We start from the raw sequence: 27,791 nt of genomic DNA, 5'->3' as shown, positions 1-27,791 counted from the left end.
CCAATAATTAGGGTTTATTCAGCCATTTGTTAAAATAATTTAGATTTTCATAATATTTTCCTAATTTAATAATTTAACAAAGTAAGTTATTAATCACATTAGTTAACATCTTTAGCTTTATTTTTAATTCACATTTTAACTTTTCAGTACTTACAGGCTACTCTGCCAATGGTTCAAATTGGCTTCATACATATATAAATACATATTTCAATGATTTATGCACACATTTATGCAAATTGTTTGACATTTCATTTTATGATTATACTTTCACTGTCATTTTATTTTTATTTGACAAAAGTCAAGGATTATTCTGTTTGTCTTTTTTAAAACTTCACATTTTTGCTACACAATTGAACTAAAATATAACTCATGAATAAATCTTTTTTATTGTAAATTCATAATTTATTTTAGAATCAATTTTTTTACAATAATCAGAACTTATTGCTAAGTTGTATTTTCATAATGATTTTGAATTTAAAGTTTAATGTCATTGATTTAATATTATTTAATTAGACGTATGTGGATATTTATATTTTAAAATGAACATTTGAAGTATTTTATTTTCACAGTAATCCGTTATTTTTCCAGTCCAGTGACTTCCTGGAGTTATTGTCCATGAAGGTAAATCCAGAGCTTCAGGAAACCCAGACCAGAACATGAAGGTTCAGTAAACATGGAGGCGTTGAAGGCAAAGCCAGCTGCGTTCTGATTGGCCGTTTAACAGAAGCAAAGAGAAAAGCAGAGCGTTCCCGACTGAACCCAAACAGAACCGAATCAGAACCGAATCAGAACCTTTCTAATCTGAGTCAACATTTTCTGCAGGATGTTCTGCCATGAATTGTCAATGAGGTCCTGTTAGGATCCAGGAGAACTTTACTGAAGTTTGAACATCTCAGCGCCGCAGCCATCAAAGTTTCCACTTTCAGAACCAGAACCACTTAAATGCTGCAGGAGGACCTTTTCCACCAGAAACTTCCATGTCCAGCAGCTCTGTCAGGTCCTGCTCTGCATTCTATTAAATCTCATTTGGATTCAGGTTCTGCATCAGCTGAGTCTTCTAATACCAGCTGACAGGAGTTTCTTCAGGTCCAGCTGAGTCCTAGTCCTCCAGCCATCAAGACCTGCTCCAGGTCCTGGTCTTCCTGCTTCTCCAGCAGCCGCTGCTCCTCCAGCAGAGACACCAGAGCATCCCTCTGTTCCACCACCTCCAGCATCTCCTCCAAGATCAGGCGCTCCTCAGCGAGCTGCTCCTCATCCTTCAGGTGATCTGAAACATTCGTTTTTACCCACAGACCGTTAACTCACACAGGCGTCACATCAGAACTTCTGTTTGGGTCTCCTCACCATCCACAGCCATCCTCTCTCTGAGCTCCTGCTGCAGCTGACTCTGTCTGTCCTCCAGCTGCAGCTCGCGGGCGCTGAAAGCAGAACAACGTTCAGACCCACCGGGTTCTGAGGGACCTTAACCTGCTGCAGGAGAACCTCCAAACAGTCGGAGATACTCACAATATCATAAGTTCAGATTCGTATCGAACCAGAGAGTTCTTCTGCTGGACCAGCTGGAACCACTGCTGCATCAGAGCCAGGTTATCCAGTTTACCCAGTCCTGCAGTTACAGCGCGCGTTTCAGCACCAGGAAGTTCATCTCATCATCACAACACAATTAAAACAGGACAGGAAACCGACCTCCTAGGTGAAGCTCCATGTCTGGACCGTGGCTGGAATCCTCCCAGTAGTCTGTCAGAAGCAGAAACAGGGAGACTTCAGGTAGGAAGCATAGCAATTTCAATCCATTCAGGTGAGTACAGGTAAGAAACTGTTACATTTAGACCAATTAAATTTAGTTCTGGTAGGGAAAAAGTTCATTTAGACTGATTCAGGTGAGTTCAGGTAGGAAACAAGTGAGTTTAGATCAATTCTGGTGAATTCAAGTAGGATATAAGTGCATTTAGACTAATTTGGGTAATTTCAGATTAATTCAAGAAGAAAAACATGAAGTCAGGTGAATTCAGCTTTTGTCACCGGTTGATTAAGTGATAAACAGATGTTCTGGTAACCTGGCAAGCCAGATTGATAATGTGTAGTACTCTATGTTCTGCACCCAATGAATCCATTTAGGAAAAGGAGCAGAACTCTACAAGCTGATTGGGCGAAGCAACATCTAGTGCCCGCCTACAAAATGTTGGTTTTAGCCAATCATAGTACACTGCAAAAAACAACACTAAAAATAAGTCAAATTTTCTTGAAATGAGTGTATTTGTCCTGGATTTGAGCACGTAAATAGGATGATTTGCCAATGGAGTGGGATTTTTGCATTTAAAATAGGAACAACTTCTGTCCATCATCTTATTTAGAGGGCAGAATATCTAATTATCTTATTTTAGGGGTCAAAATACTCATTCCATTGGCAGATCATCTTATTTACCTGCTCAAATCCAGGACAAATACACTCATTTAAAGAAAATTAGACTTATTTTTAATTCCGTTTTTGCAGTTTATCGTATTAAAACATAAGCAGCAGACGTCATGAGAAACCACAAGAAGAATTGCTATTCAAGGCACTTCTTGCTGTTCTTGTTTTTTTAAGATGAAGGCTCCATCCGGATGCCCTTAATTACAGCTCCTAGCTCCTGTTCCTTGACTTTTCATGGGGTCAACAGTAAGAACTCTATCAGGGGAAGGAAAGGAGCTTCGTACTCACTTTCATTATTTTTACCGATTCTGCTGCACAAATATCACATTTAAACCAATCAAAGTTGTACTTTGATTTATTAATATGCTGCATTATGTCCTCCTTTTTGGTGTTATGGAAATGATCACCCTAGATTACAGTGACAAGAACAATAAGGAGCTTAAAAGGGATTGGAGCAAGTAACTAAAGTATAGGATATTTAGACATGTTTGAGGATATTTCTTATTTATTTATTTTGCAGATGCAGATTTAACAAGCTTCAGCGAGGAGTGATACAATTTGAAATTATTAAAGAAAATATCAAAACAAGGGGGAGAATCTTTCCACTTAAAGATTTCATGCAACATTTGCAACTACTTAGGCATATTTAGTTACTTTAACGCAATTGTTTCATGTCCTACCCCGCTAACATGAAACAATTGTGTTAATGTAACTATGCTTAAGTAGATGGAAATGTGCATATTTTGTTTTTGAGTGTACAGCAGTGTATGTAACCAGTGAGCTGAGCTGACGACAGGGAAACTCAGGTAGGAACAGGTGGGGTCAGGGTGGGCATTAACTTGGAGCTGATGGCTCCAGGTGGGTTTAGGCTGGATTTTTTTTATTTAGCATCAGGTGTGTTCCGGTACATCTGTGAATTTATAGTAAAACTATGATTGATTCATGGAGAAACTGAGAAATTTAAAGTTTAAAGTAAAAATAAGTCACATTTTCTTGAAATGAGTGTATTTGTCCTTGATTTGAGCAGGTAAATAAGATGATTTGCCAATGGAATAAGATTTTTGCATTCAAAATAGGAACAACTCATGTCCATCATCTTATTTAGAGGGCAGAATATCTAATTATCTTATTTTAGGGATCAAAATACTAGCAAGAAAACAATATTTACTACATCAGGCGTTTGATTATCTTGACCATCAACATAGCACACAATATGGTTGACTGAAAACTGGAATATTTGTCATTTTCAATGTAACCATTCTTTGATGTCTCTCCAGAATGTACTTGAGATAGGACAAGTAAAAGTGAGAATGATTGCTGTGCCTGCAGTTAGACCCTTCTCTCAAATCCGAGCCTACAGTCTTCTGAAAATTAACTACAAAGTCCGAGCTCGCTTCTCTCCAGTCATTTTCATTGATTTTCAACATGGTGCTTGGATTTTTTATTTAGCATCAGGTGTGTTCCGGTACATCTGGGAATTTATAGTAAAACTATGATTAATTCAGGGAGAAACTGACAAGTTTAAATGTTTCCTGACGTAAGTTCAGGTAGAAACCTTTGGCTCCAGGTGATTCGATTAAAGGCCCATTCATACCTCACGTAAAAGACGGATCTGGTGGAGTGTTTCATACGTTCTAACCGTCGATTTCGTCCGTATTTTGACACGAAAATTGGGAGCTTACGATTACGGACGAAACGGATCAATACGGAGCAATAGTACCGGAAACGGTGGGGGCGCTATTGAGTTTGTAGAACAAAATGTCAACAAAATCACAAAGAAGGTTATAATTCTGGGCTTTAAACAATGGCGGGATTGGAGGAACGACTTGCGGAGCTCGTCCGCAACTACCCACATATATGATGTGTCGTGTCCGGGGCACAGGGACAAACAAAAAGTTTACTTACGGAGCAAATACAACAAAATCACGTATTGGACCGTCGCCGTGTTTGATCAATGACGAATTGTTGGCGCCCAGCACTGCCACCTAGAGGACATATTGGTTACTGCGCACCTCAACGGACGGAGGTATGAAGGAGTCAACGGATAGAACGTACGGACAGAAATACAGACGTGTAGGCCAAACGTAGGGTATGAATGGGCCTTTAGGCGGGTGGGTTCTGGTTGGGTTTATTGTGGATTTTGTACGACACGGACGTGTTCAGGTGGCGTTCTACCTCCGCATTAAACATATCAGTGGTGGCTCGTACCTGCTTCTCCTCTCAGAGCTTTCTCCACCATCACTCCTCTCTCCTCCAGCTGTCTCTGCTTCACCTCCACCTGCTGCAGCTGCCGCTGGATCATCTGAAACAGACAGACTGTGACGGACTCCTCCGGTCTGGATCCGGACCAACCCTGTACTCAGGTACACCCACCTGAGCCTTGTGCAGCCTCTTCAGCTGGTCTTTTTTTGCCTGTCTCCTGGCAGCTCTCTGGACACGGCGAGTGATTTTGGCGTCCAGGTCTTCGTCTTCATCCTCTGGCTCCTTGTGGAACATGGTCTCCCTCACGCTCAGACTGGACGGTTCCTTGGGCTGCGCTAGAACGCCCACCACCTCTGTGGGACACGAGGACTGTCCATCAGAGTCCTGGACTCTGTCCCTCAAGGGTTTTCTCTGAAAACAGTTCAAACATAGCAGGACCTGAATTCCTGGATTTGCAAAACCTGGGAGGGGCAGAAGTGTCTGTACCTTGACTGCGTATGATCGCCTGAATGCCAGAGCGTGAGGAACGTATGCCTGCGGAGAGACAGGAAGTGGACATCAGGAGGTCAGAAAACCATCAACATGAACTAAACCTCTGAGACTGATGAAGGTTTGCTGCTGAGGATGACATCTGTGGCCAGATGCACCACAGCTGGCTCAGCGTACCTGCTGGTTCTCCTCTTCCTCCTCTTCCATAGAAACTTTCTGGAGTTCAGACACGAGGCCAAACAGCTCCAGCTGCAGCTGCAGAGATCAGGACAATTCCAGGTATTAGTCAGATCCATCTACATCGTTGTCAGGCTGTGTGAATCCAGGTGTTAGACTGGTCCCCCTGCTATTATTAGCACATTAACTAATGGAGGTGGAGGAGATAGACGACTCCAACCACTTCCTGTTCCTACTGCGTGATGATTTTTAATGTCTTCACTCTGATTGGCTGGTTTGTGTCAGGTGGTCTCTCACATTGTTTCTGGGTTTCAGCGAACATCTCTGTAGCAGAGTCGACGAGTCCAGATCCACTTCCTCTCCCGCCACTTTGGGACACAGGAAGTAATGTTATTACATCATCACTGTGACATCACTCTGTTTGTTGATGCGTCATCACCTGTAACTCTCCTCTGATTGGCTGGTAACCTCCTGGGTTTCTCTGCAGGCAAAGTCCTGCCCCTCCGTTTCTGTTCCTTTTCACTCCCAGGGAGCGCCGCCTTCCAAAGGCTTCTGGCTCCGCCTCCACTGAACTCCACCTGCCCAGGGGGAGGAGCCTCTCTGACCTTCTCTTCTGACTCCACCTCCTCATGCTCCTCCTTGAGGAGGGGCTTCTTCTGTGGCAGTTCAGGTGTGATGTCATCAAACGAGCCCCGCCCCCCCGCTGTAGGTCGCTTCTGCGCTGCCGTGTCCATGACGATGACAGGTGAGAGAGGAGCTTTGGCAGCGTCAGGTGTCGGTGCATTGGGCGGAGTTATAGAAGGAGATGGAGAGGAGGCGGAGCCGTGCTGCACAGGTGTGTCACAGGTGTGAGGAGTAGACTCCTCCTCTGAGGGGGATGCAGGGCAGAAGCAAAAACCAAAGGTCAAAAAATCATCTAATAAAAATAAAAAAAGAACAAAACATCACAAGATTACAGAAAACAACAAAGATCCTGGCGGGCCGGAGGATTAAGAAATAAATACAACTAAAAACAGACAAAAGCGTGAATGAAAACAGGACACGACAGAAGGATTAAATATACATAAATCTGGAAATAAATATATTAGAGTTGGGTTATTATTATTATTATTATTATTATTATTATTATTATTATTATTATTATTATTATTATTATAAACAAAAGAAAAAGATGTGATTAAAACTAAAAACATTTGTAGCTACTTAAAATGCCTATAAAGTAACACACAAGCAAGAATACAGGACACTTCTTATCACTTTTAAAATATATTTTCTCAATTTCCTCTTTTTCATTGTGTTTGTACCTGAAATGTACTATTTATATTAATACCGAACTTCTTTGTTTATTTCAGACAATCCAGCAAAATTCTAAATTCAACACACAAACATTATTTACCAATTCTATCTATCTATCTATCTATCTATCTATCTATCTATCTATCGCTCTGACCATCTCAGCTGTTGTGTCCTTGGGCGAGGCACTTCACCTGCATTGCCTGCTGACGGTGGTCAGGGGTCGGGCAGCTGTGGCTACTAGCATAGCTCACCACCGTCAGGGTGTGAATGACTGACGGTGGTGTAAAGCGTTTTTTGGGGTTGTCAGACTTGAGCTTTACCAGCCATTTACTATTTAAATGTAATTATATTATAATTTGGTGATTATGTCAGTCTTTCTGATTCCTACTTTACTTATGAGTCCATTAAGTAAGCAAATCAAAACAGCCCACAGCACTACAACCACTGTACAGGTAAAAAAGCTAACTTGGCTACAAATATGTTAAAATGTTCAAATGGAAACAATTAGAGGTTTTAGATGCTAGATTATAAAGTGGTATGAGGCATGGAGGATACTTCCTGTTTTAAAATGTTTTTTTTTATTTCTGTAAATTTGTTGCTCCGGACTCTACCTGACAGGAGCCAGAGGCCCGAGCGACGCTCCGTCTCCCACGGGCTGTACTCCCCCTCTACCAGCAGGGGGCGACACAAAACACATCACATGTGACCACACACACACACACACACACTCACACACAGACTTGTACTTACCATCGCTGGACTTGTCTTCGTCAGCGCTGCCTTCCTCTCTCTCCTCCTCCTCCTCCTCCTCTTCCTCACCTCTCACAGGGAGCACAGTTTGCCTCCATGAAGCTGTCGCCTCCTGTGAGCTGTCACAGCGTGGACCTTCTTCACCCTCCTCTTCCTCTGAACTGACAGCAGGAAACACACCGGCAGGAGGGAGGAGGTCTCTGCTGCTGGAATTAAAAAAGGACAAAGATCCTTTATTCCAGATGTGCAGGCCAACATGTGGAGGATCTCTGATTAAAGCCTTAATTAAGGTTTTACATCAATAATACATATTAGGTTTAGGAACAAATCACTTTTATTTCATGCCTAACACGTAAAAGTATCAACAAAAGGACTTCACATAATGTAACTATCATTTCAACAGTTTTGAGTTCAGGAATTCATCAGAGATTTACTTTAATAATCATACTTTATAGGCCGTGGGCCAGAATCTGTACGGTGACTTTTCGTATGAACTGTCAGGGGGCAACTTTCTTGCACCGGGATAAGTTGCTACACATAGCAGTGATCTCAAAACACCAATGTTCCCACGTTTTCACTTGCACATTAAGAAGTTATAGCTGATAAAAAATCTAAACTGTGGCGCTCCAGTCCAATAAGTCACGTGATTCGATTTTTGCTGCTCAGCCAATCCGATCGCTGTATTGTCAGCTGAGCGAGTTTACCACGTCATCATGGCTGCGCCCGTAAGATGGTTGTTTCTGTTGTGTCTGTTTCCAGACGAAGAAAGCCCAATAATAGCATTTTGTGGCGCCACCTGGCAGAGATCTTGATGGCAAGAAAAAAATAAATAGCCCAGACCATCCATCCATTCATCCATCCATCCATCCATTCATCCATCCATCCATCCATTCATTTTCTAACACGCTTATCCCTGCGTTCGCGAGGTGCCGGTCCCTATCTCCAGCTGTCAATGGGCGAGAGGCGTTGTATAAACTGGACAGGTCACCAGTCCATCGCAGGGCAGAAATAGTCCAGACTTTTGCCCAATTTACTGTGATATCACCAAGACCTGCTGCGCTAGGATAGCACAGGTGTCGTTGTGCCAAACGACTTATCCCCGCCAGAATTTGTATTCCCTGCGCCAAGAGCGCATTCAGCTGGAAGAATGAATCTAGTCAACTCCGCCTCATTTCCAACCTATTAGGCGTGGAAATGAGGATGTTTTACTTTTCTTAACGAAATATAGCAATGGTGTCGTTACATTATCGTTCATCCATCCATCCAGTATAATACGTTATGAGAAAGAAAACGGTCATTTCCAGATGTGTCACGAAAATATTAGCTTTATGTTATTAGATTGTCGAATGTCTGTCTGCTGAAACCAAAATCCACCTTCCTAAGTCCATCACAGCTGTCTGCTGGTTCTCTTTTTTTCTTTTTGGTAGCTAAACCCGCATGAATAGATTATATAAAGCGGATTTCACGTGTGATCAAATGAACACTGAATAAAGGCACAGCCAAAATTATCAGATTTAATAAGATTTTAATTCAACCAAGAACCTTATCGAGATATTAACCGTATTAAGAAAACGAGATATGTCTCTTTTAAAAATAGAACAACGTATTAGGAGTTTAAAAAAAATAAATTTCATTTTACTAGAATGTGATGTTTAAAATATTTAGACTTCACAAAGCTGGAGGTTAAAACTTTTATTGATTTCAAAAATACAATACAAAATTCTACAAATTCCGAAGGGGATAACTCGTTTGGCACAACGAGTTTATACAACGCGTCTCACCCATTGACAGCTGGAGCTCGGCACCAGCACCTCGCAAACCCAGCGGGGATAAGCCTGTTAGAAAATGGATGGATGGATGGATGGATGGACAGATGGTCTGGGCTATTTATTTTTTTCTTGCCATCAAGATCTCTGCCAGCTGGCGCCAGAAAATGCTATTATTGGGCTTTCTTCATCTGGAAACAAATGCATACAAACATCTTACGAGCGCAGCCATGATGAACTGATGAACGCGCACAGCTGACAATACAGCGATCTGATTGGCTGAGCAGCAAAAATCGAATCACGTGACCTCTTGGACCGGAGCGCCACAGTTTAGATTTTTTATCGGCTATAACTTATTAATGTGCAAGCGAAAACGTGGGAACATTGGTGTTTTGAGATCACTGCTATGTGTAGCAACTTATCCTGGTGGAAGAAAGTTGCCCCCTGACAGTTCATACGAAACTTCTTAAGGAAGCGTCCTACAGATTCTGGCCCACGGCCTATTACTTTTCACCATATTTTCTTTAGTCAGTCAAAAAGAAGCTGCAATTTATTCATAAAAACTTTAATAGGTTAAAATATCTAATAAACACATTTAACAATGTTATATTTTACTGTAACTGAATTGATGGATTTGAAATAACTCAGTTTAAATAAAAATTCACACAATCCTTTCATTTGTACCTTTTTTACTGAAATAAGTTTAAGAGCCTATTAATTAAATATGTATTTTTATCTCTGAGAGTTTTGACATCATTAGTTGATCACATGGTTCCAGTTTTAGCTGAACTGGGATCAAATCAGATAATAATAATCACCTTTAAACTGCATAACTAATTTGTTTTGTTTTATTTAAGTAATAAAATATTTTAAATTCTTGAAGAAATATGTAGAATCTGATATTTACTTCAACAAATTTAAAAGTTTATTATAATATTTCCTTAATTTTGACTTTTTAGCTGAATATTTTAATTAGAAAAAGCAGGACTTTAAGTCCTTTTTATAATAAAACAGTTTTCATTGAGATCCAATCCTACAGTCTAGGAACACATATTTAAAGCCCTTAATTTCAAAAACTGTTCAGCTTTAAAATACTTATGTTGATTTTCACACATCGATTTGCAACCATTTCCTGTTTTATGGAAACTGAGTTGATTTGATAAAGAGAAACTAACAATTTTAATTTCATCATAGATGCTTGAAAAGAGAAAGTTAACATAAAACATGCATCCCTTTGTTTTAACACCCTTTTGTTTTATTTTTGTTTTATTAATTTTGCTGAATGTCAAAAAAGTAATTTTTTTCCCCAATAGTTTTGCGCTAAAGGTTTCAAATGTTTTCATTTTACAATTTATGAACAAGTTTCAAATTGTCAGTGAGTAGTTCATTTTTTTTATCCTTCTGGCTTTGATGGCCTCCCATATTTTCAGTTAACGTAAAACTGAAAATCTTGATTCTGATTTATAAAAATTTAAATCTGATTTATAGTTTTAAAGTTGTATACTTTACATTCTGTGTCCTTTCTCCTTGTCCAGCTTTGTGGGTTAAAGTGCATTTAGAAAGCAGATTTTTGGCCTTGTTGGCCTTCCGTACAGCTTCCAGCCCTCACCTCACCTGACATGCACGGCCGCCTCCTCGCTCAGGTTGAATCGGTTCAGCACCTCCTCTGAGACCTCCTCAGGTTCCTCCTGCAGCTCGTGCTTCCTGCGGTTTTCCAGCTCGATCCTCTCGGGCGTCGCCGCCATCACAGACGCAGCTGCAGACACACCAACGCAGCCACGCACACGCACAGACACACACACAAACACACACACACTAAAGCCCACATTGATTCGCTCTTTTAAGGGAGCGGCCTCAGGGTGACACGGATATGAACACTGACGGGACAGGTGAGGTGGGCTCACCTGAGGACCGGCGCCGCTCGGCCAGAGAGTCAGAGAGGGATGGAGCTGAAGACAGGGACGGCTGAAAAACAACAGAGGGTGCAGGATGCTGACTTATTTTAGTTTTAAATGCTGATTGAGCGTAACCATAGCAGCTGAATGATGCACCAGAACCATCCTGTGGCTTTTCCCTCACCGTTGAAGCTCCAGCCGAGGCAGGCGGAGTCGGCCTCTTCCTCAGGGTGGGAGCGCCCAGCTGGCATTCAGGATGCTGCAGACAGTGAAACCTCCCTGAGAGAGACAGGACACCGAGGACATCAGACCATCAGCGCCGGGAACCAACTACGTGGTTTTTATAGCCGCGTTCAAACTTTCTCCGCTTCAAACCCAGACCATGTGACCTCTGCGCCCCGATTGGCTGCCAGGGTTTCAGATCACAATAACAACTCTGTCAGCGAAGATTTGCAAATAAAAAGCTCCACAGATGTGCGGCGATGAGGCTGGAGGCTGGTCACATGACCGCATCATGTGACCACTGGCAGATTGTTGTAGTGACGGGCAGGAGAGCGTGCAGCAGGAAGACAGAAAGCTGATTTGGACTGCCTCTCGCACTGTGCAGGTGGATTCTGGACGACTCCAGCTCTGCAGAGGACAGGACCTGCAAAAAGTGTCTAATGATGGAAAACTGGAGACCGGAACGTGGCCAACAAACGTTGGCCTGAAAGCTTTGATCCTGTAGAACACAGGTGTCAAACTCAAGGCCCGCGGGCCGAATCCGGCCCATCAAGATAAATTATCCGGCCCTCAAGAGCCAAAAAAGAGGCATATCATGTGATAAAGTAGAGGTATATATCCTTTTAAAGTGTATAAAGTGGCTAAAACTGTGCCTCCTGTAAGTGTAACTCACCCCAATATCAACCTTTCTTGCAGATAAACTGTATAAACTGGGCCTAAGGTTGCTATTTCTATGTTACTGTGCATTTTTTATACTTCTGTGTGAACTGAAATGAAATTATGAAATGAAAAGTATCATCTATACACGTGCAACCGGCCCTTTTAATGACTTCATGACGCCAAAGTGGCCCCATATAGAAATGAGTTTGACACCCCTGCTGTAGAACCTCAAACTGGTTGTAATAGAAAGGCGTCAGAACACAGAGAATCACAGTTTTCTGTGTTTGTGGGTGGCTGTGGCCTCAGTTCCCAACAATTAAACGGCATTTTAAAACAATCAAAAACCTAAGACGAGATGGAAATGGGCCGATGAGATGATCTTTGACTTTTATGGTAAAGTCCGTCTGGCTAAATGCGGAACTTTAACCTCGTTAACATGTTTGGTACCAAAAACAATGACTTCTGTTTCATCTGCATTAATCGGGATCAAATTCCACTTTAGAAATATTATAAACACATTCACTGTGGAGGACTCAAAATATAAGATTGTGTATCATCAGCATAACTATTGTTAGAGACGTTGCAGTGCTCCGTAATCTGAGCAGGAGGGTTGGGCTACATCATGCACTCCGTTTACCATCTCGGCGCAGATAAAGCAGCTCTATCCTGCTGTTGATGTTGGGATGACAACTGCAGAGCGGTCATGAGTCTGCTGATAAAAAATATAAATGTCATGAGTGCCCGCAGGTCCTCAAACAGCTGCTGGCTGCTGCTTCATCACTTCTTAAACGCAGAAATAGCTCAGATTAAAAAGTTACAGATTCTGTTTGAAATGGATTTTCCAGGTTTCAGATCGACTGATAAAAAAAAAAAAACAAGCAGCCGACTTTCAGAGTTTAGCCTTAATCTGCTGCTGCAACCTGCTGCTGACGCTTTAACTGATTTGTTGGATAAATACTGACAAACAGGAGAACAAATTAATAATTTACAACAGAAATGGCTGTCAGTTGTAGGGCTGGGCGATAAATCGATTTAATCGATTAATTCGAATTTACAATTCTTTAAGATTTCATTTTTGGAAAATCTGGATTTTATTTTGCCAATACACTCATTGGGTTTCCATGAAGAGAACAGCATGTGATGCTGAATATATGTTTAGGCAAAATTATTGTCAAAATATTGTTAAGTGGAAACTTTTTTTTACCATAATACGAGGTACTTCATTTACTTATTTACTTTTTTCTTTTACTTAGTTTGAAGTTCACAAGTGCAGTGAAGCCTGTTCTTAGCTCAATGTGTAATACCACTAGCAGCAAATGTTTTGTTATATTGTCATTGTTTATAATGGCACGGCTGCCATCTTGTTTCACAGCTTGTTTTTAGTTGCACTTTGAATTCAGGTCAACTCCCTGACGAAATGCTTGACATAAAAGCAAGGTTTTACAATAATTTCTTTAATTTCTTTTTGTGAAACAAAAAGGAGGAAAAAAAATCGATTAATCGGATTTGGTATGATAAAATCAGAGATTTATTTTTAATCCATATCGCCCAGCCCTAAATTATTGTTCAGCACTCCTAGTTACCGAGTTTAGAAGCTGAAAAGGGGGAGATGGCCTGGACAGTGAGAAAGTTCCCTATAAACCAGGAATGTTCATCTCTGGAGGGGTTAAAGGAACATTTCATCTAAATCAAAAACATCCATCTTCCACTTATCCAGGTCAGGTTGAGTCTCTATCATTATTATGAAATCCAGTCCACTGAGTTTACAGAATAAAAATGTGTGACCAGCCGCTGCCTCTCCTGCTCAGACCGAGGAACACTTTCTGGTTCTGGACGGGCAACGTTGATTTCTGGAGGATCCATATTTAACGCTGCCTACAGTCAAAGCGACCTGAGCTGGACTCCGTCCTCTGGACAGAGGCCCGGAGGACGCGGAGGGACTGACCGCTGTCCTGGTGGTAGCTGTAGGACACCAGCCGGAGGGGCGCGCTGCAGGAATCGCAGCGGAAGCAGCTGCGGTGGAAGAACAGGCCCTCGGCGCTCAGACGCTCCATCACATAAACCTTCTGCTTGCAGAAGAAACAGACGTCGCTGCCCACGGAGACCTGCAGGGACGGAGACACGCTGGTCAGACCCAGGGAGGACGGGAGGACGGTGGAGACAAACACAGGAAGCGAGAGGACGGAGGACGACTCGAGGAAAACTAGGAATAACTGAAGGAAACGAGAAGGAGGCAGAAAAAACCTACAGTGGAATTGAAAAATATTCACACTGTTTAAACTTTTCATGCTTACGACGCCTTCCCTCTACAAACTTCTGTTTATGTTATGAAGTGAAAGGAAATGACTCAAGATTTCCAACATTATCCCAGTAAAAATCTGAAAGGTGTGGAGTGCACCTGTTAGGAACCACCTCTGGCTGCAGGTTCGTTCATACTTTCTTTCTTTCTTTCTTTCTTTCTTTCTTTCTTTCTTTCTTCCTGTTTCCTCCCTGTCCTCCTTCCTTCCTTCCTTCCTTCCTTCTTTTGTTTACTTCCTTCCTTCCTACCCCCTCCTTTCCTTTCTTTGTTTCCTCCCTCCCTCCCTTCCTTCCTCCCTGCCTTCCTTCCTTTCTTTGTTTCCTTCCTCCCTACCTTACTTCCTCCCTCCCTTCCTTCCTTCCTTCCTTCCTTCCTTCCTTCTTCCTCCCTCCCTTTCCTTAGTTTCCTTCCTACCTCCCTTCCTTCCTTTGTTCCTTCTTCTTCCTTCCTTTCTTTCTTTGTTTCCTTCCGTCCTTCCTTCTTTTGTTCCTTCCTTTCTTCCTCCCTCGCTCCCTTCCTTCCTTCCTTCCTCCCTCCATCCCTTTCTTCCTTCCTTCCTTCCTTCCTTCTTTCCTCCCTCCCGCCTTCATTCCAACCTCCCTCCTTCCTTCCTTCCTTCCTTGCTTCCTTCCTTCCTTCCTTCCTTCCTCCCTCCCTCCTTCCTTCCTTCATTCCTTCCTCCCTCCATCCCTTTCTTCCTTCCTCCCTTCCTTCCTTCATTCCTCCCTCCTTCCTTCCTTCCTTCCTTCATCTCTCTCTTTAAGCCTATCTCCCCCCCCTCCTCGGAAGATCTACTTCCTCATTCGGCACCATGCAATTGAGTTCCTCCTTCCTCTTCCTTCCTCACTCCACCTTCCTTCTTCAGGTCCAGTCCTCCTACTCGGTTCCTTTCTCCTTTCTTTTATTTCCTCCCTCCCTCCCTTCCTTCCTTCCTTCCCTTCTTTGTTTCCTCCCTCCATCCCTCCCTTCCTTCCTTTGTTCCTTCCTTTCCTTCCTTCCTTCCCTCCTTCCTTCCTTCCTCCTTCCTTCCTTCCTTCCTCCCTCCCTCCCTCCCTCCCTCCCTTACTTCCTTCCTTCCTTCAACATTTTCCTTAGATGTGACTTCTTTAACTGATCTTTTATTATTTTGGGGTCAAACCAGATAAATCTGACATTTCTCTGGTCCATCCGCCGCTTCCCTTCATGGAGATGAAGAAACCTTCTTACCGAGCTACTCTGCTGCTGGCGCTGAATGCGGCTGCTTATCTGCTCAGCCAGCGCGCTCACCCCCCCGGTGTACATCTGAAGACACTTTGGACACACAGACAGGGGGACATGAGGACACAGCTAGGATCTAAAGTCCTCCGTCTTCAACATCACAACCAGTGTTTCTGTCTGATTCCAACGCTTTAAGGCGGCGGCCATCTTCACTGAGCTCCAGGGAACCGCTCCGGACTCCTCTGAGGATCAAATGCGGCACATTTTGAATTTCGGTCGCCAGTTTTGCTGGAAGCTGCAGAAAGATAAATTTAAACCCTGATTGTGATGTTGTTCTGGGGATTTCTGGGTCCATCTGCACAAAGTGCTCAGTCAGCAAACACCAGGAGCTGTCGGAGCCAGCTGCAGGCTCATCCCGGCCCATCAATAGGACCCATTCATGAGGTTCTGCTCGGTATCGATCACATGCGGCTCCGAGCCGCTGGTGAGGACGGCACCAGCCACAAGACACAACAGCTGTCTCTAAAAGACGGGGCGGGACAGACGAGGGCCCGGCGGGTCACACGGGGTCACGTCCTCAGCGGTACCTGCTCGTCCCTGCTGGACGCCCAGTGAGACTTGATCCTCTCTCTGAAGCGGAAACTCATCTGCTCCTGCTGAAGGGTTCGCTTTCTCTGGCAGAGACAGGACAACGTGGAGACGTCAGTGCGGCCCAAACCCGGCTGGCTTCACCGGTTCTGGTGACGGATTCACTGATTATCTAAACCAGGGGTGTCAAACAGACGGCCCACGGGCCGGATCCGGCCCGACAAACAATTTAGTCCGGCCCGGTGGCGAAATGCATTATCATTATTTAAAAAAAAAATTTTTTTTTTTTTTTTTCCAGTGTCCTGTCTGGCAATGTGGCAATAAGAATTGTTGTCTTAATGCCAAAAAGAGCTCATCAGATTTGACTTTAACAAGTGGAGCAGTACTGCTTTTGCCATAGTTCTCCACTTGATTTATGAATGTGAATAGTTTTATTATGATTCATGCGGGGAATATCTCAAATGATATGGACACTACAATGGGAAAGTAGGAAAGGAAAGGAAGAACAAGAATAAAAAAAGAAAAGGTGAAAGAAAGAGGAGATAAAAGGAAGAGACTTTGTTTAAATGAAAATCTGCAGTTCCTATATTGTCCACGAGGGGCGCTGTGTTTTAATTAGCAGATTAAGCTTCAGGTGTGGAAAAATTTAAATCATTTCATAATTTCTTAATTTTTATCTGTTTGATGTATTTTGTCATGCAGGACAGTGTTTTTAAGTTCTAGAAATTGTGAATAAATGTTTTTCAACATTGTACAATCACTGTGATCAATTCTTATGCATAATGCACAAGTAAATGTTTAACTGAGTAAAAGTATTGTTGAAATTGCACATACTTTTCTTAAAAACGCTGAGGTTATTCGTAATATTTTGTGTAAAAGTGAAATTAATTTAATATAAAAATCAACAACAAGTCCACTTTTATTAGTTCTATTTAATCTTGCAATGAGTTTACTCGTGTGGCCCTCTTGAGATCAGATTAAGCTGAATGCGGCCCCTAAACCAAAATGAGTTTGACACCCCTGATCTAAACAGTTTGGTTCATATCTATGGGCCATCGCTGCGCTACAGCGCCACCTGTAGGTGTGCCAACGACACAAACATCGCCGTGAAGATCTCCTCAGAAGCAGAGAAGAGTTTCCACAATTAGACCCGGTGCTGATTTAATTAGGAAAAAAACTTGTAAAAGTTGGAAAGTGAGATAATAACGATGTCAGCTGATATTCTGCAAAAAAAAAAAAGGAGCAAAATTTTACATTTACTGTCCAAAGTCAGTATAATCGGACCAAAACACAACAGAAATCTGATGTTCAGAGGCAGAAAAGTTGCAAAAAAAATAGTGGTTGGGAAGAGAAAAATCTGCTTCTGATGGAATCAGGCATTTTTATTTAGAAGGAGAGCTGGGAATGACGGGATTCGTGTTTAAAGCTCTAACTTCTCAGTTGAATCAGAGATCTAAGGGTGGAGGGTCTCTATTGGTCTCTATTGGTCTCTATTGGTCTCTACTGGCTTTTACCGGTCTCCATGGTGACGTCTGCGCAGGAGGAGAGACCGGCTGGTGGTCTGCAGACTCTGAAGGGGAAGGGAGGCTGGACGGGTCCTCCTGCTGGTTCACATCAGGTCGACATGGATGTGAAAACATGCTGTTTGTTTGAAATCTGGTGCAAACTTTAAACGGCAACGATTTGACCGTCAGCCCCAGTCGGCTGTGAATGCAGGAGAACTTTGTTTCCTGGTCCATGGTGGCGCCTAAAACCCCCCGTCTGACCCACCTGCTGACGTAGGGCTGCAGCAGAAGAAGAAGAGGAGGTCATGCATGTGGAGGAGCTCTCGTCCAGCTTCGCCTGCAGCTGATTGGCCATCAGACGAACGCGGGACCGGCTGGTCCCGCCCACAAAGTTATCCTCAAAGTCCCCATTGAAGTCGCATGACTGGAGGAGAAACAGCATGAACACAGAGAAGATCTGAGCTTTAAATGGAGCAAATCCTGTTTCTGTCAGTTCAGCGTGGCGTTGGTTCTCCATCTGGGTCTTCACCGGTCAGAGTCAAGCTTTAGAACCAGACTTACAATTAGTTCTAACATTTTAATGATGTTCTGTTCAAGAATTAAGCTCTGACCTCCTGAAGCTCTCCACACTCCTGACTCGTCCTTCTCCGTTTGCCCAGAGCGCCGCCATGCTCCTGCAGAGATACCGGATCAGTACCACCTTAAATCCAGCAGACGGGCGGAGGAGGAACCACTGGTACCTTTGGGTTTCTCTTCCTGGACGGGCTGGATGCCAGTCTGCTGAGGAGGGAGGCTGGAGTGATGAGAGCTGCTCTCAGATCAGCGTTCTGACTCAGGGAGCCTGAAACAAACCGGCAGGTGATGAACGGAGCTTTATTTGACTCGTCTGACCACAGATCTGGTTGCAATGCGCATTCTCACCAGCAGGACGGCGCAGTTCTTTGTGCAGCTGGTAGAGCTGACTCAGGTACATCACCATGGATAGAGAGTCCGGTTCCCCAACAGACGACATTTCCTCCACCGTCATCAGAGGAGAGATCCCAAACTCCCGCTCGGCCACGTCGAACGCCAGTCGGATGTTTTCCTCCACCGTCGACTCGTCCAGAGAGTCGTAGTCTCTGGGGTGGGACAGGAGTTTTTGGGTCAGAACACAAGCTGTCCCCTGCATTTTAAACACAGAAGCTTTGAGACGTGATTCTTGTTACATCAGATCCGGCCGGCTGCGGTGGATAAGAGCGCACAGGGCGAGGCCGCTCTTCCAGGATGTGGTCAGGTCAGAAACAGCGACCCCTCTGTAGCCCCGAGTCTGCTGCTGACACCAGGCCAGCAGCTGGTTAGACTGAGAGCAGGAGTCTGAGGAGACCGGAGACAACATCGGATTAAAAACGGGACGCTTTCAGAAAGTAGAGGAGATTAATCTGATCCTGAAAGAGTTTCCTGGACCTCCTCCCAGCATCGTCTCCCTGTAGTGATGCTAATCAGGCCTCGCTTTACATTTAAATCTGTTTCCCCATTTTAAAGAGCTGACAGTATTATCGGTTGTAATCCTGAATAATGTAATAATTATATTGAAGGGTAATGTTCTACCAACTTGCTAGCGCCCCCTGGTGTCCCAAGCATAGATTGAGAGAACTGATTGGCTGATCCACCACCTGAATAACCGGAGGAAATGAGCGCATAAACTTCTTTAACAATCAGACACCTATTAATATGTAGATAAGATCAACTTTATCATCCCCATAGAGGGAAATTAATTTGTTTCAGCACCCCGATGGGTAAAAGGCTCTGGTGGCGTCATTTTACTGAAGATAAATAAATAAATAATCAGAAATCATCATGAATAAAAAGTGAAGAAATTTACAAAGAATACATTTATAAAAGCGGTGAGAACGCATTGTCTGTATTGCACATGATAATTTCAGTAGACTAAATGGCCATCTAGGAGTTTGCCTGTGTTACAATCTCCTCCCTTTAATTGTTGCACGGAGAGCTTCTCACTTTCCAGGCTGGTGCATAAAAGCACCAGAGAAAAAGATGTGTTGATCAGCGGCATCACACTGCAGTTTTGCGCCCAGATCCAGGGACCAGTTTACTTTCCATCGCTGCTCTATTCTCTGCCCAGAGCTGTGCACTGGGCAGCGCTGCCGTCCAGCTCGGTTTTCACCACCTTTTCTTCTCCGTTTTATGTCGGTTGTTTGGCCAAATACAACCGCTTTATACAAGCAGGCGATCCCTGTAAAATGCTGACAGGTGAGGGTGCATTTATATCAAATAGATAAGGTAGTAAAATTACTGGTAAGTAAAAATAAAAAGGCAATTTTAAGTAATGATGTAATGATATAAATAAGGTAATTTCAAAAAGTTTTGATGTCGTGTGAAAATCAATTAATTTAGCTGAGTTTCATCATCATGACACACATTTCTGAATCCAGTCTCATCGGTTAATTTCTCTCCCTTGTTTACCTGGAGCGCATTTGAGTGTTTTTTTCTTTTACTATCAACCAATCACAGCTCTTGAAAGACAGCGTCTCACCTAGCAACGAGGTCAACCTCACCTCCTCTGTAAGATAAGCGTTTCTGTCTCTTCCTCAGAGTCTCAGCAGCGTCTGAATCACTCAGCAGCTCAGACTCCTGGGCAGGAGTTTCAGGCTCAGATAAGAGCTCTGAGAGGCTCTGAGGATCTCTGTGAACACAAGACCTGGTGTTTGCAGCTGAGCTTCTCCCAGGATAAGGTCCTAAGTCTTCCTAAGTCTTGGTCCCTTGATGCTGGAGTCATTGTAGAATGAGCGGACTTAAGTGTTTAGTTGCAGCCAGGACCAATTTGGCCCCAAAAACCCAACCAGTGGCAACACCAACCCAGGAACATGGCGTCCCCAAGTTATTGAGACAGTCGACCAGTGATGACATGTTTAGCCGCATGTCATCATTCAACCGCTGGTTGTCTAGGTGGTGTCCTGAAAACGACGTGGGCTACATTGATAACTGGAGAACTTTCTGGGGAAAACCTGGTCTGATCCGGAGAGACGGCATCCATCCTACTTTGGATGGTGCAGCTCTTCTTTCTAGAAATCTGGCCGGATTTATTAGTCCTCCTAAATGCTGACAATCCAGGGTCCAGACCAGGAAGCAGAGCCGTAGTTTAACACACCTCTCTGCAGCTTCTGTACTGTTACCCATCCATTATCCTATTGAGACGGTGTCTTTCCCACGGCCAAAACTTAACAGATCAAAAACTTATCTAAAAGGAACAAATCATAAAAACCTAATAAAAATCAATACGGTTCACCTTGAACCTAAAAATAAAACAATTAAATGTGGTCTATTAAATATAAGGTCTCTCCCTCCAAAGACTTTGTTAGTTAACGAATTGATTTCTGATAAACAGATTGATTTGTTTTGTCTCACAGAAACCTGGCTACAAGAGGACTACGTTAGTATAAATGAGTCAACTCCCTCCAATTATTCAAATTTCCACATTCCCAGATCTGTGGGAAGAGGAGGAGGAGTGGCAACCATCTTTCAGTCTGATTTATTAATTAGTCCCAGGCCAATTAATAACTACAGTTCTTTTGAACATTTAACCCTCAGTTTCCCTCATCCAAACTGCAAAGCAATAAAACCTCTTCTGTTTGTTGTTTTGTATCGTCCACCAGGCCCTTACACTCAGTTTTTGGATGAGTTGTCAGATTTCTTATCTGATTTGGTGTTAAATACTGATAAGGCTATTATAGTGGGTGATTTTAACATCCATGTTGACACAGAATGTGATAACCTTAGTGTAGCCTTTAAAACTATCCTAGATTCAATTGGTTTTGCTCAAAATGTGCATAAACCGACGCACTCTTTGCTCCATACTTTAGACCTTGTGCTGACATATGGCATTGATTGTGAAGAATTAACAGTATTTCCTCACAACCCTGTCCTATCTGATCATTTTTTAATAACATTTGAGTTTAATCTAACTGAGTTCTCCACCCCCAAAAGAGGGTTCCATTATAGTAGATCTTTATCGGATAATGCTGTATCAAAACTTAAAGAGTCTGTCCCCTTTTTAATATCCTCCGTATTGCAGAAATGCCCTGTAGATGGCAGCAATGTTGTTTCTTCCAATTCACAAATAGATGTCTTTGTAAACGGTATGACTTCGTCATTGCGTTCTGCATTAGACAATGTAGCTCCCTTGAAAAAGAAGGTGATTATTCACAGGAAGCTGGCTCCTTGGTTTAATTCAGAGCTGCGTTCCTTGAAGCACAATGTTAGGAAATTGGAGAGAAAATGGCACTCTACACACCAAGAGGAATCCTACTTAATCTGGAAGAACAGTCTATTGTTGTATAACAAGACCCTTCGCAGAGTTAGAGCAGCATATTTTTCATCATTAATTGAGGAGAATAAGAATAATCCTAGATTTCTCTTCAGTACAGTTGCCAAACTTACCCAGAGCCACAGCTCTGTTGATCCATCCATTCCCTTAGCTCTTAGCAGTAATGATTTTATGGGATTCTTCATAAATAAAATTGATTCCATTAAAAATAAAATAATTGGCATCCTCCCAAACATGATTACCTCATCCTCAGTAAGTGAGGCAGCATTGGAGGAATCCTTAGAACCTGCGCAGTGTCTGAACTGTTTAAAAGCAGTAGAGCTTTCTGAGCTATCTAAAATTTTAGCTTCATCTAAACCTTCTACCTGTATGTTAGACCCAATCCCAACCAAGTTATTTAAGGAGCTATTCCCTCTGATCAGTGGTCCTATTTTAGACATGATTAATCTATCCTTGGTAAATGGATATGTACCACAGGCTTTTAAAGTAGCTGTTATTAAACCTTTACTTAAGAAACCATCTCTTGATCAAGATGAGTTAGTAAATTACAGACCTATATCTAATCTTCTTTTCTTATCTAAAATTCTTGAGAAAGTAGTTGCTAATCAACTATGTGAACATTTACAAAGTAATGACCTACTTGAGGAGTTTCAGTCAGGCTTCAGAGCTCATCATAGCACTGAAACAGCTCTGGTGAAGGTCACCAATGATATTCTCATGGCCTCAGATAATGGACTTGTGTCTATACTTGTCCTGTTAGATCTCAGTGCTGCATTTGATACAGTTGATCACAATATTCTCCTACAAAGACTTGAGCATACTGTAGGGATTAAGGGGAAAAGCATTAGGCTGGTTTAAATCTTATCTGTTGGACAGATTCCAGTTTGTTCATGTTAATAATAAATCTTCCTCAAACTCTAGGGTCACCTTGTGGAGTACCACAGGGTTCAGTCCTTGGACCAATTCTATTTACTATATATATGCTTCCGATTGGCAAAATTATCAGACAGCATGGGATTAATTTCCACTGTTATGCTGATGACACTCAGCTATATTTATCCATAAATCCTGATGAATCCAATCAGTTACTTCGACTGCAGTCATGTCTTGATGACATCAAAAGCTGGATGACTTTAAATTTCCTGCATTTAAATTCTGACAAGACAGAAGTTGTAATCTTTGGGCCAGAGTCTTCAAAAAATAAAGTTCTTAATCAATCCCTTAATCTGGATGGCATTAACTTGGCCTCTGGTAATAAAGTTAAAAATCTTGGTGTTGTTTTCGACCAAGACATGTCATTTAAATCTCATATTAAACAGGTTTCCAGAGTTTCCTTTTTTCACCTCCGGAATATCGCCAAAATTAGAAACATTCTGTCCAGGAGTGATGCTGAAAAACTAGTCCATGCATTTGTTACTTCAAGGCTGGACTATTGTAATTCTTTACTATCAGGAAGTCCACAAAATGCAGTTCGAAGTCTTCAGCTGATTCAAAATGCTGCGGCAAGAGTTCTGATGAAAATCAACAAGAGGGATCATATTTCTCCTGTTTTAGCTTCCCTTCATTGGCTTCCTGTTAAATCAAGAATAGAATTTAAAATTCTCCTTCTAACGTATAAAGCCCTTAATAATCAAGCTCCATCATATATCAGAGCTCTGATTACCCCGTATGTTCCTAACAGAGCACTTCGCTCTCAGACTGCAGGTCTGCTGGTGGTTCCTAGAGTCTCTAAAAGTAGAATGGGAGGCAGATCCTTTAGCTATCAGGCTCCTCTCCTGTGGAACCAACTCCCAGTTTTGGTCCGTGAGTCAGACACCCTATCTATTTTTAAGACTAATGTTAAAACTTTCCTTTTTGACAAAGCTTATAGTTAGAGTGGCTCATACCCTGAGCTATCTCTATAGTTGTGCTGTGATAGGCCTAGGCTGCTGGAGGACATCAGGGTCTAATTTTCTCACTCTACTGATTTCTACTGTTCTTCAGTCTACTGTTCTCCAGTTTTGCATTGTATTACATTGAAATGACTGTCGTCATTTCTGCTTTAACTTTCTGTTCTCTCTCTTTTCTCTTCATAGTAGGTACACCTGGTCTGGCGTTCTGTTAACTGTGACATCATCCAGAGAAGACGGCTCACCCGCTACTTCCATCTAATGTAGAACAGATTACTAGATCAATGTGTGCTTCTGTGCTTTTTTGTTTCTCTTGTTGTGTCTCTGTTCTGTCTTCTGTAACCCCAGTCGGTCGAGGCAGATGACCGTTCATACTGAGCCCGGTTCTGCCGGAGGTTTTTCCTTCCCGTTAATGGGTGGTTTTTCTTCCCACTGTCGCTTCATGCTTGCTCAGTATGAGGGATTGCAGCAAAGCCGTGTACAATGCAGACGACTCTCCCTATGGCTCTACGGTTCCCCAGGAGTGAATGCTGCTTGTCGGGACTTTGATGCAATCAACTGGTTTCCTTATATAGGACATTTTTGACCAATCTGTATAATCTGACCCAATCTGTATAATCTGATTGAACTTGACTTTGTAAAGTGCCTTGAGATGACATGTTTCATGATTTGGCGCTATATAAATAAAATTGAATTGAATTGAATTGAATCGACTATTTTAAGCTATGTCAGAGTGGAGCACTATAAATGTCACGGCTTCTCTGCCTCATAAGAAGCCAGAGGAGATGCTTTAGGCGTCAGATAAATGCCGTTTCTGATGTTTCAGAGATACACGTCAGATTACATCTCCAGGTGAGGGAACAAAGAGGAGGGAGTTGCACCTGTGACCAGGTGGATGGACATGAACATCTAGAGTTAGAAAACCTGTTCACTGCTAAGTCACCTTGTCCTAAAAGACTGGGTGAAGGCAGCCGGATAATTTCACTTTCACTGGTGTTTGGCTCCGCCTCTTCGCCGGTGTTCACCAGGTGTCTCACCTGAAGACCAGAAGGATATCAACATGAAAAGGTGAAAAGTTTTAAACACGAAATATGATCTGAGTCTGTGTTCACCTGAGCAGGTGTGACGGCCAGCGGACCGACGTTCAGGTATCTTGTCACTGGATCCACTGTGAACAGACTGATGCTCTTCTGCATGTTCTCTGGAGTCGTCTGAGGGAGCAGACGGTACAAACTCTCCCTAAGCGATAAACACAGGTACGTCCTGTAAAACTATTTTTAAAAAAAAACACAATCTAAGTCCTGTCCAGGTGTGTTCTAACCTCTCAGCCAGGACATCCAGAGGCGCTGCACCCTGAGCCCAGCTTCTTATCATCCAGGCTGAATCCAGAGCTGCCAGGAACCCCCGAGCTACGCCCGTCCCCATCGGCCAAAAGGGCTGCAGACAGAAAGATCAGCTCTAAATATGGCCGACTGGTTGCGCGTCTTGGTCGCCGTTGGTTACGTCACAAAGACACCTGTCTGACCTCGAGCAGACTGTCTCCGACCAGAGTGACCAGCAGCTGGTGTCCACGGCGTTGGCGGATCATGGCGGCGTTCTCTGACGCATACATGCAGGTAAAGTCGAACATGGCGACGTCCGGCTGACCGTAGTGGTTCATGGCGAAGTCCAGGATCGGCAGCTGGTGATTGGTGGAGAAGTCCGCGGCCTCGCGTGCGTATGCCTGCAAAGCGTCCTGGTCCACATTCCCTCGAGAGAGGAGCTGCTCGGTGTCTGCAAAGTCCTGAAGGAGGACAGACCGATTGGATTCTCAACTCAAACCCCTGCTGTGTGGTTCCAGGTGTGATTGTTGAACCCTAATGCATGACTATCACCTGTATAATGACTACAGGTGTGGTTTTTACCTCTACACTGCAAATAGGGAACTAAAAATAAGTAAAATTTTCTTGAAATTAGAGTATTTTTCCTTAATTTGAGCAGCTAAATAAGACTATTTGCCAATGGAATAAGACTTTTGCACTTAAAATAATAACAATTCATCTCCACCACCTTATTTCAAGTGCAGAATAGCTAATAATCTTATTTTAGGGTTAAGAATACTCATTCCATTGGCAAATAGTCTTATTTAGCTGCTCAAATCAAGGAAGAATACACTGATTTCAAGAAAATTTTACTTACTTTTAGTTCCCTTTTTGTAGTGTATGCTGAGTCCATCTATGTGACCTGGACCTATAGACTGTTCTTAGGTAATTAATTAGTACACCACATTAAGATGAGGTGTTCTTAATACGGTTTTGCAGCTGTGACTGTCACCTGTAGAGGACGTCCAGGTATGATTCTAATCAGCAGAGTGAGTCAAACTGAGCCTGTTACCCAAAGAGTGACTCCAGGTGTGTAATTGGTACCTGGCGAGTCAGATAACGCGTCACTGTTACCTGCAGGTTTAATTAAGGTGTGACTTTACCTGTGGGATGATTCAGGGATAGATCGCTAACAAGAGAGTGAGAGCAGGTGAGTGACGTTTACATTTCGGGTCGTTCCAGGTGTATCTGTCGCCTGCATTGTCTGTCCAGGTTTGTCATTATGACAGTAAAGTGACTCTGGGTACGTGATCGGGTCATTTATCCAGGTGTGTTTCACCAATTAAATACCCTCAGGTGTGATCATTAACAAATGTCTTCAGGTAACCGTCACAGGTGACATCACTGACTTCAGGTTGGATCATACACCACCTGCTACCCATCGAGGCGCCACAGGTGAGTTACCTATGGGGTATGTTCAGGTATCTCTGTTACCCATGCAGTGAGTTCAGGTCTAATTATTACCTACAGATTTCCACTCAGAAGGGAGACTTGTTAGTTGTCCCTTGAGTCCAGGTATGACTATCACCTGTTGTGTTGCACAGGTGATGGGACAGGTGTTCTACTCACCTGTAGAATGACTCCTTTGTCCAGCAGACTCTGTTTCTTTGCTGTCATAACAAAGTAGTGTGTGTCGTCCTTGTAGTACACAATATTCTCCAGGTCGATCCCTGAAACCAGGTTTTTATGTTAGAACGTCCCCCACAGGTGTGTCTGTAAGAGCTGCGGCGAGTCGAGACGAACCGGTTTCCTGCCGCAGCTCCTGGAAGAACCTCTGGTTGAAGATGAAAGCCACGCCGCTGATCTCCTCCACCTTGGCCTCCGCTGAGGTGTTCCTGTTCTTGAAGTTGGCTGTGATGGCGATGGCCAGCTTCCCCCTGAACTCCTTACGCCTGAAACCTGACCACAGAGACGGCTTTCAGGTGAGCGGCTGACGCAGAGCGGCGGACGGCGATGTTCTCAAACCTGGCAACGTGTTCCTGCGTCCGTCGGCTCCAACGATGACATCAAACTGGAGCTGGCTGACAGGATGGGACTTCGGACTCACCTCCATCCTCCAGCCCTCCTCTGGACACGAGGACAGTGATGATAAATCAGTTTGGTTCATTATAGAATCATTGCCAAGGCAAGGCAAGGCAAGGCAAATTTATTTATATAGCACAATTCAGTACAGGGACAATGCAAAGTGCTTTACATGATTAGAATATAGCAAATTAAAACAGAATAAAAGCAAGTAGGAATAAAATGTAGATGGAAATTAGAACAAAGAAGTGGTGATTCAGTTAAGTAGAACAGTTGAAGGCAATCCTAAACAAATGTGTTTTTAATCTTGATTTAAAGGAACTCAGGCTTTCCGCACCTTTACAATTTTCTGGAAGTTTGTTGCAGATAAGTGGAGCATAGGAACTAAATGCTGCTTCTCCATGTTTAGTTCTGGTTCTGGTTCTGCAGAGCAGGCTGGAGCCAGAAGACCTTAGTGGTCTGGAGGGTTGATGCCCTGATAACAAGTCTGTGATGGATTTAGGTGCTAATTCAGGGATTCATAGACTAACAGAAGGATTTTAAAGTCTATTCTCTGAGATACAGGGAACCATGGAAGGACTTCAGAACTGGGGTGATGTTCTCTACATTCTTAGTCTTAGTGAGGACGCGGCAACAGCATTCTGGATCAGCTGCAGCTGTCTGATCCACTTTTAGGCAGACCTGTGAAAACACCGTTGCAGTAATCTATTAGACTAAAAATAGATTACTGATAATA

General features: G+C 43.0%; 1 protein-coding gene across 1 annotated transcript; it reads right to left on the bottom strand.

The window, feature by feature from the left end:
• Positions 1-27,100, bottom strand: LOC105936711 (protein-methionine sulfoxide oxidase mical3a; the record flags this gene model as incomplete). Its single annotated transcript, XM_036149390.1, is given in 31 exon segments — positions 1-1,267; positions 1,345-1,418; positions 1,507-1,606; positions 1,687-1,737; positions 4,622-4,715; positions 4,787-5,026; positions 5,102-5,149; positions 5,282-5,359; positions 5,579-5,649; positions 5,721-6,149; positions 7,189-7,245; positions 7,328-7,533; positions 10,708-10,849; positions 10,998-11,058; positions 11,173-11,267; positions 13,816-13,975; positions 15,376-15,459; positions 15,954-16,040; positions 17,469-17,558; positions 17,725-17,883; positions 18,071-18,133; positions 18,200-18,300; positions 18,381-18,577; positions 18,665-18,812; positions 24,616-24,709; positions 24,785-24,911; positions 24,994-25,109; positions 25,198-25,455; positions 26,603-26,703; positions 26,777-26,932; positions 26,999-27,100. Coding segments are annotated over 31 exon segments (3,974 nt in total), but the record flags the coding sequence as incomplete, so codon positions are not given.
• Positions 27,101-27,791: the final 691 nt, after the last annotated feature.

The sequence above is a fragment of the Fundulus heteroclitus genome, chromosome 17 (genome assembly GCF_011125445.2).
Source record: "Fundulus heteroclitus isolate FHET01 chromosome 17, MU-UCD_Fhet_4.1, whole genome shotgun sequence".
Lineage (NCBI taxonomy): Eukaryota > Metazoa > Chordata > Actinopteri > Cyprinodontiformes > Fundulidae > Fundulus > Fundulus heteroclitus.
Note: the sequence above shows the minus strand (reverse complement) of the source record. Positions and strands in the feature narration are given on the sequence as shown.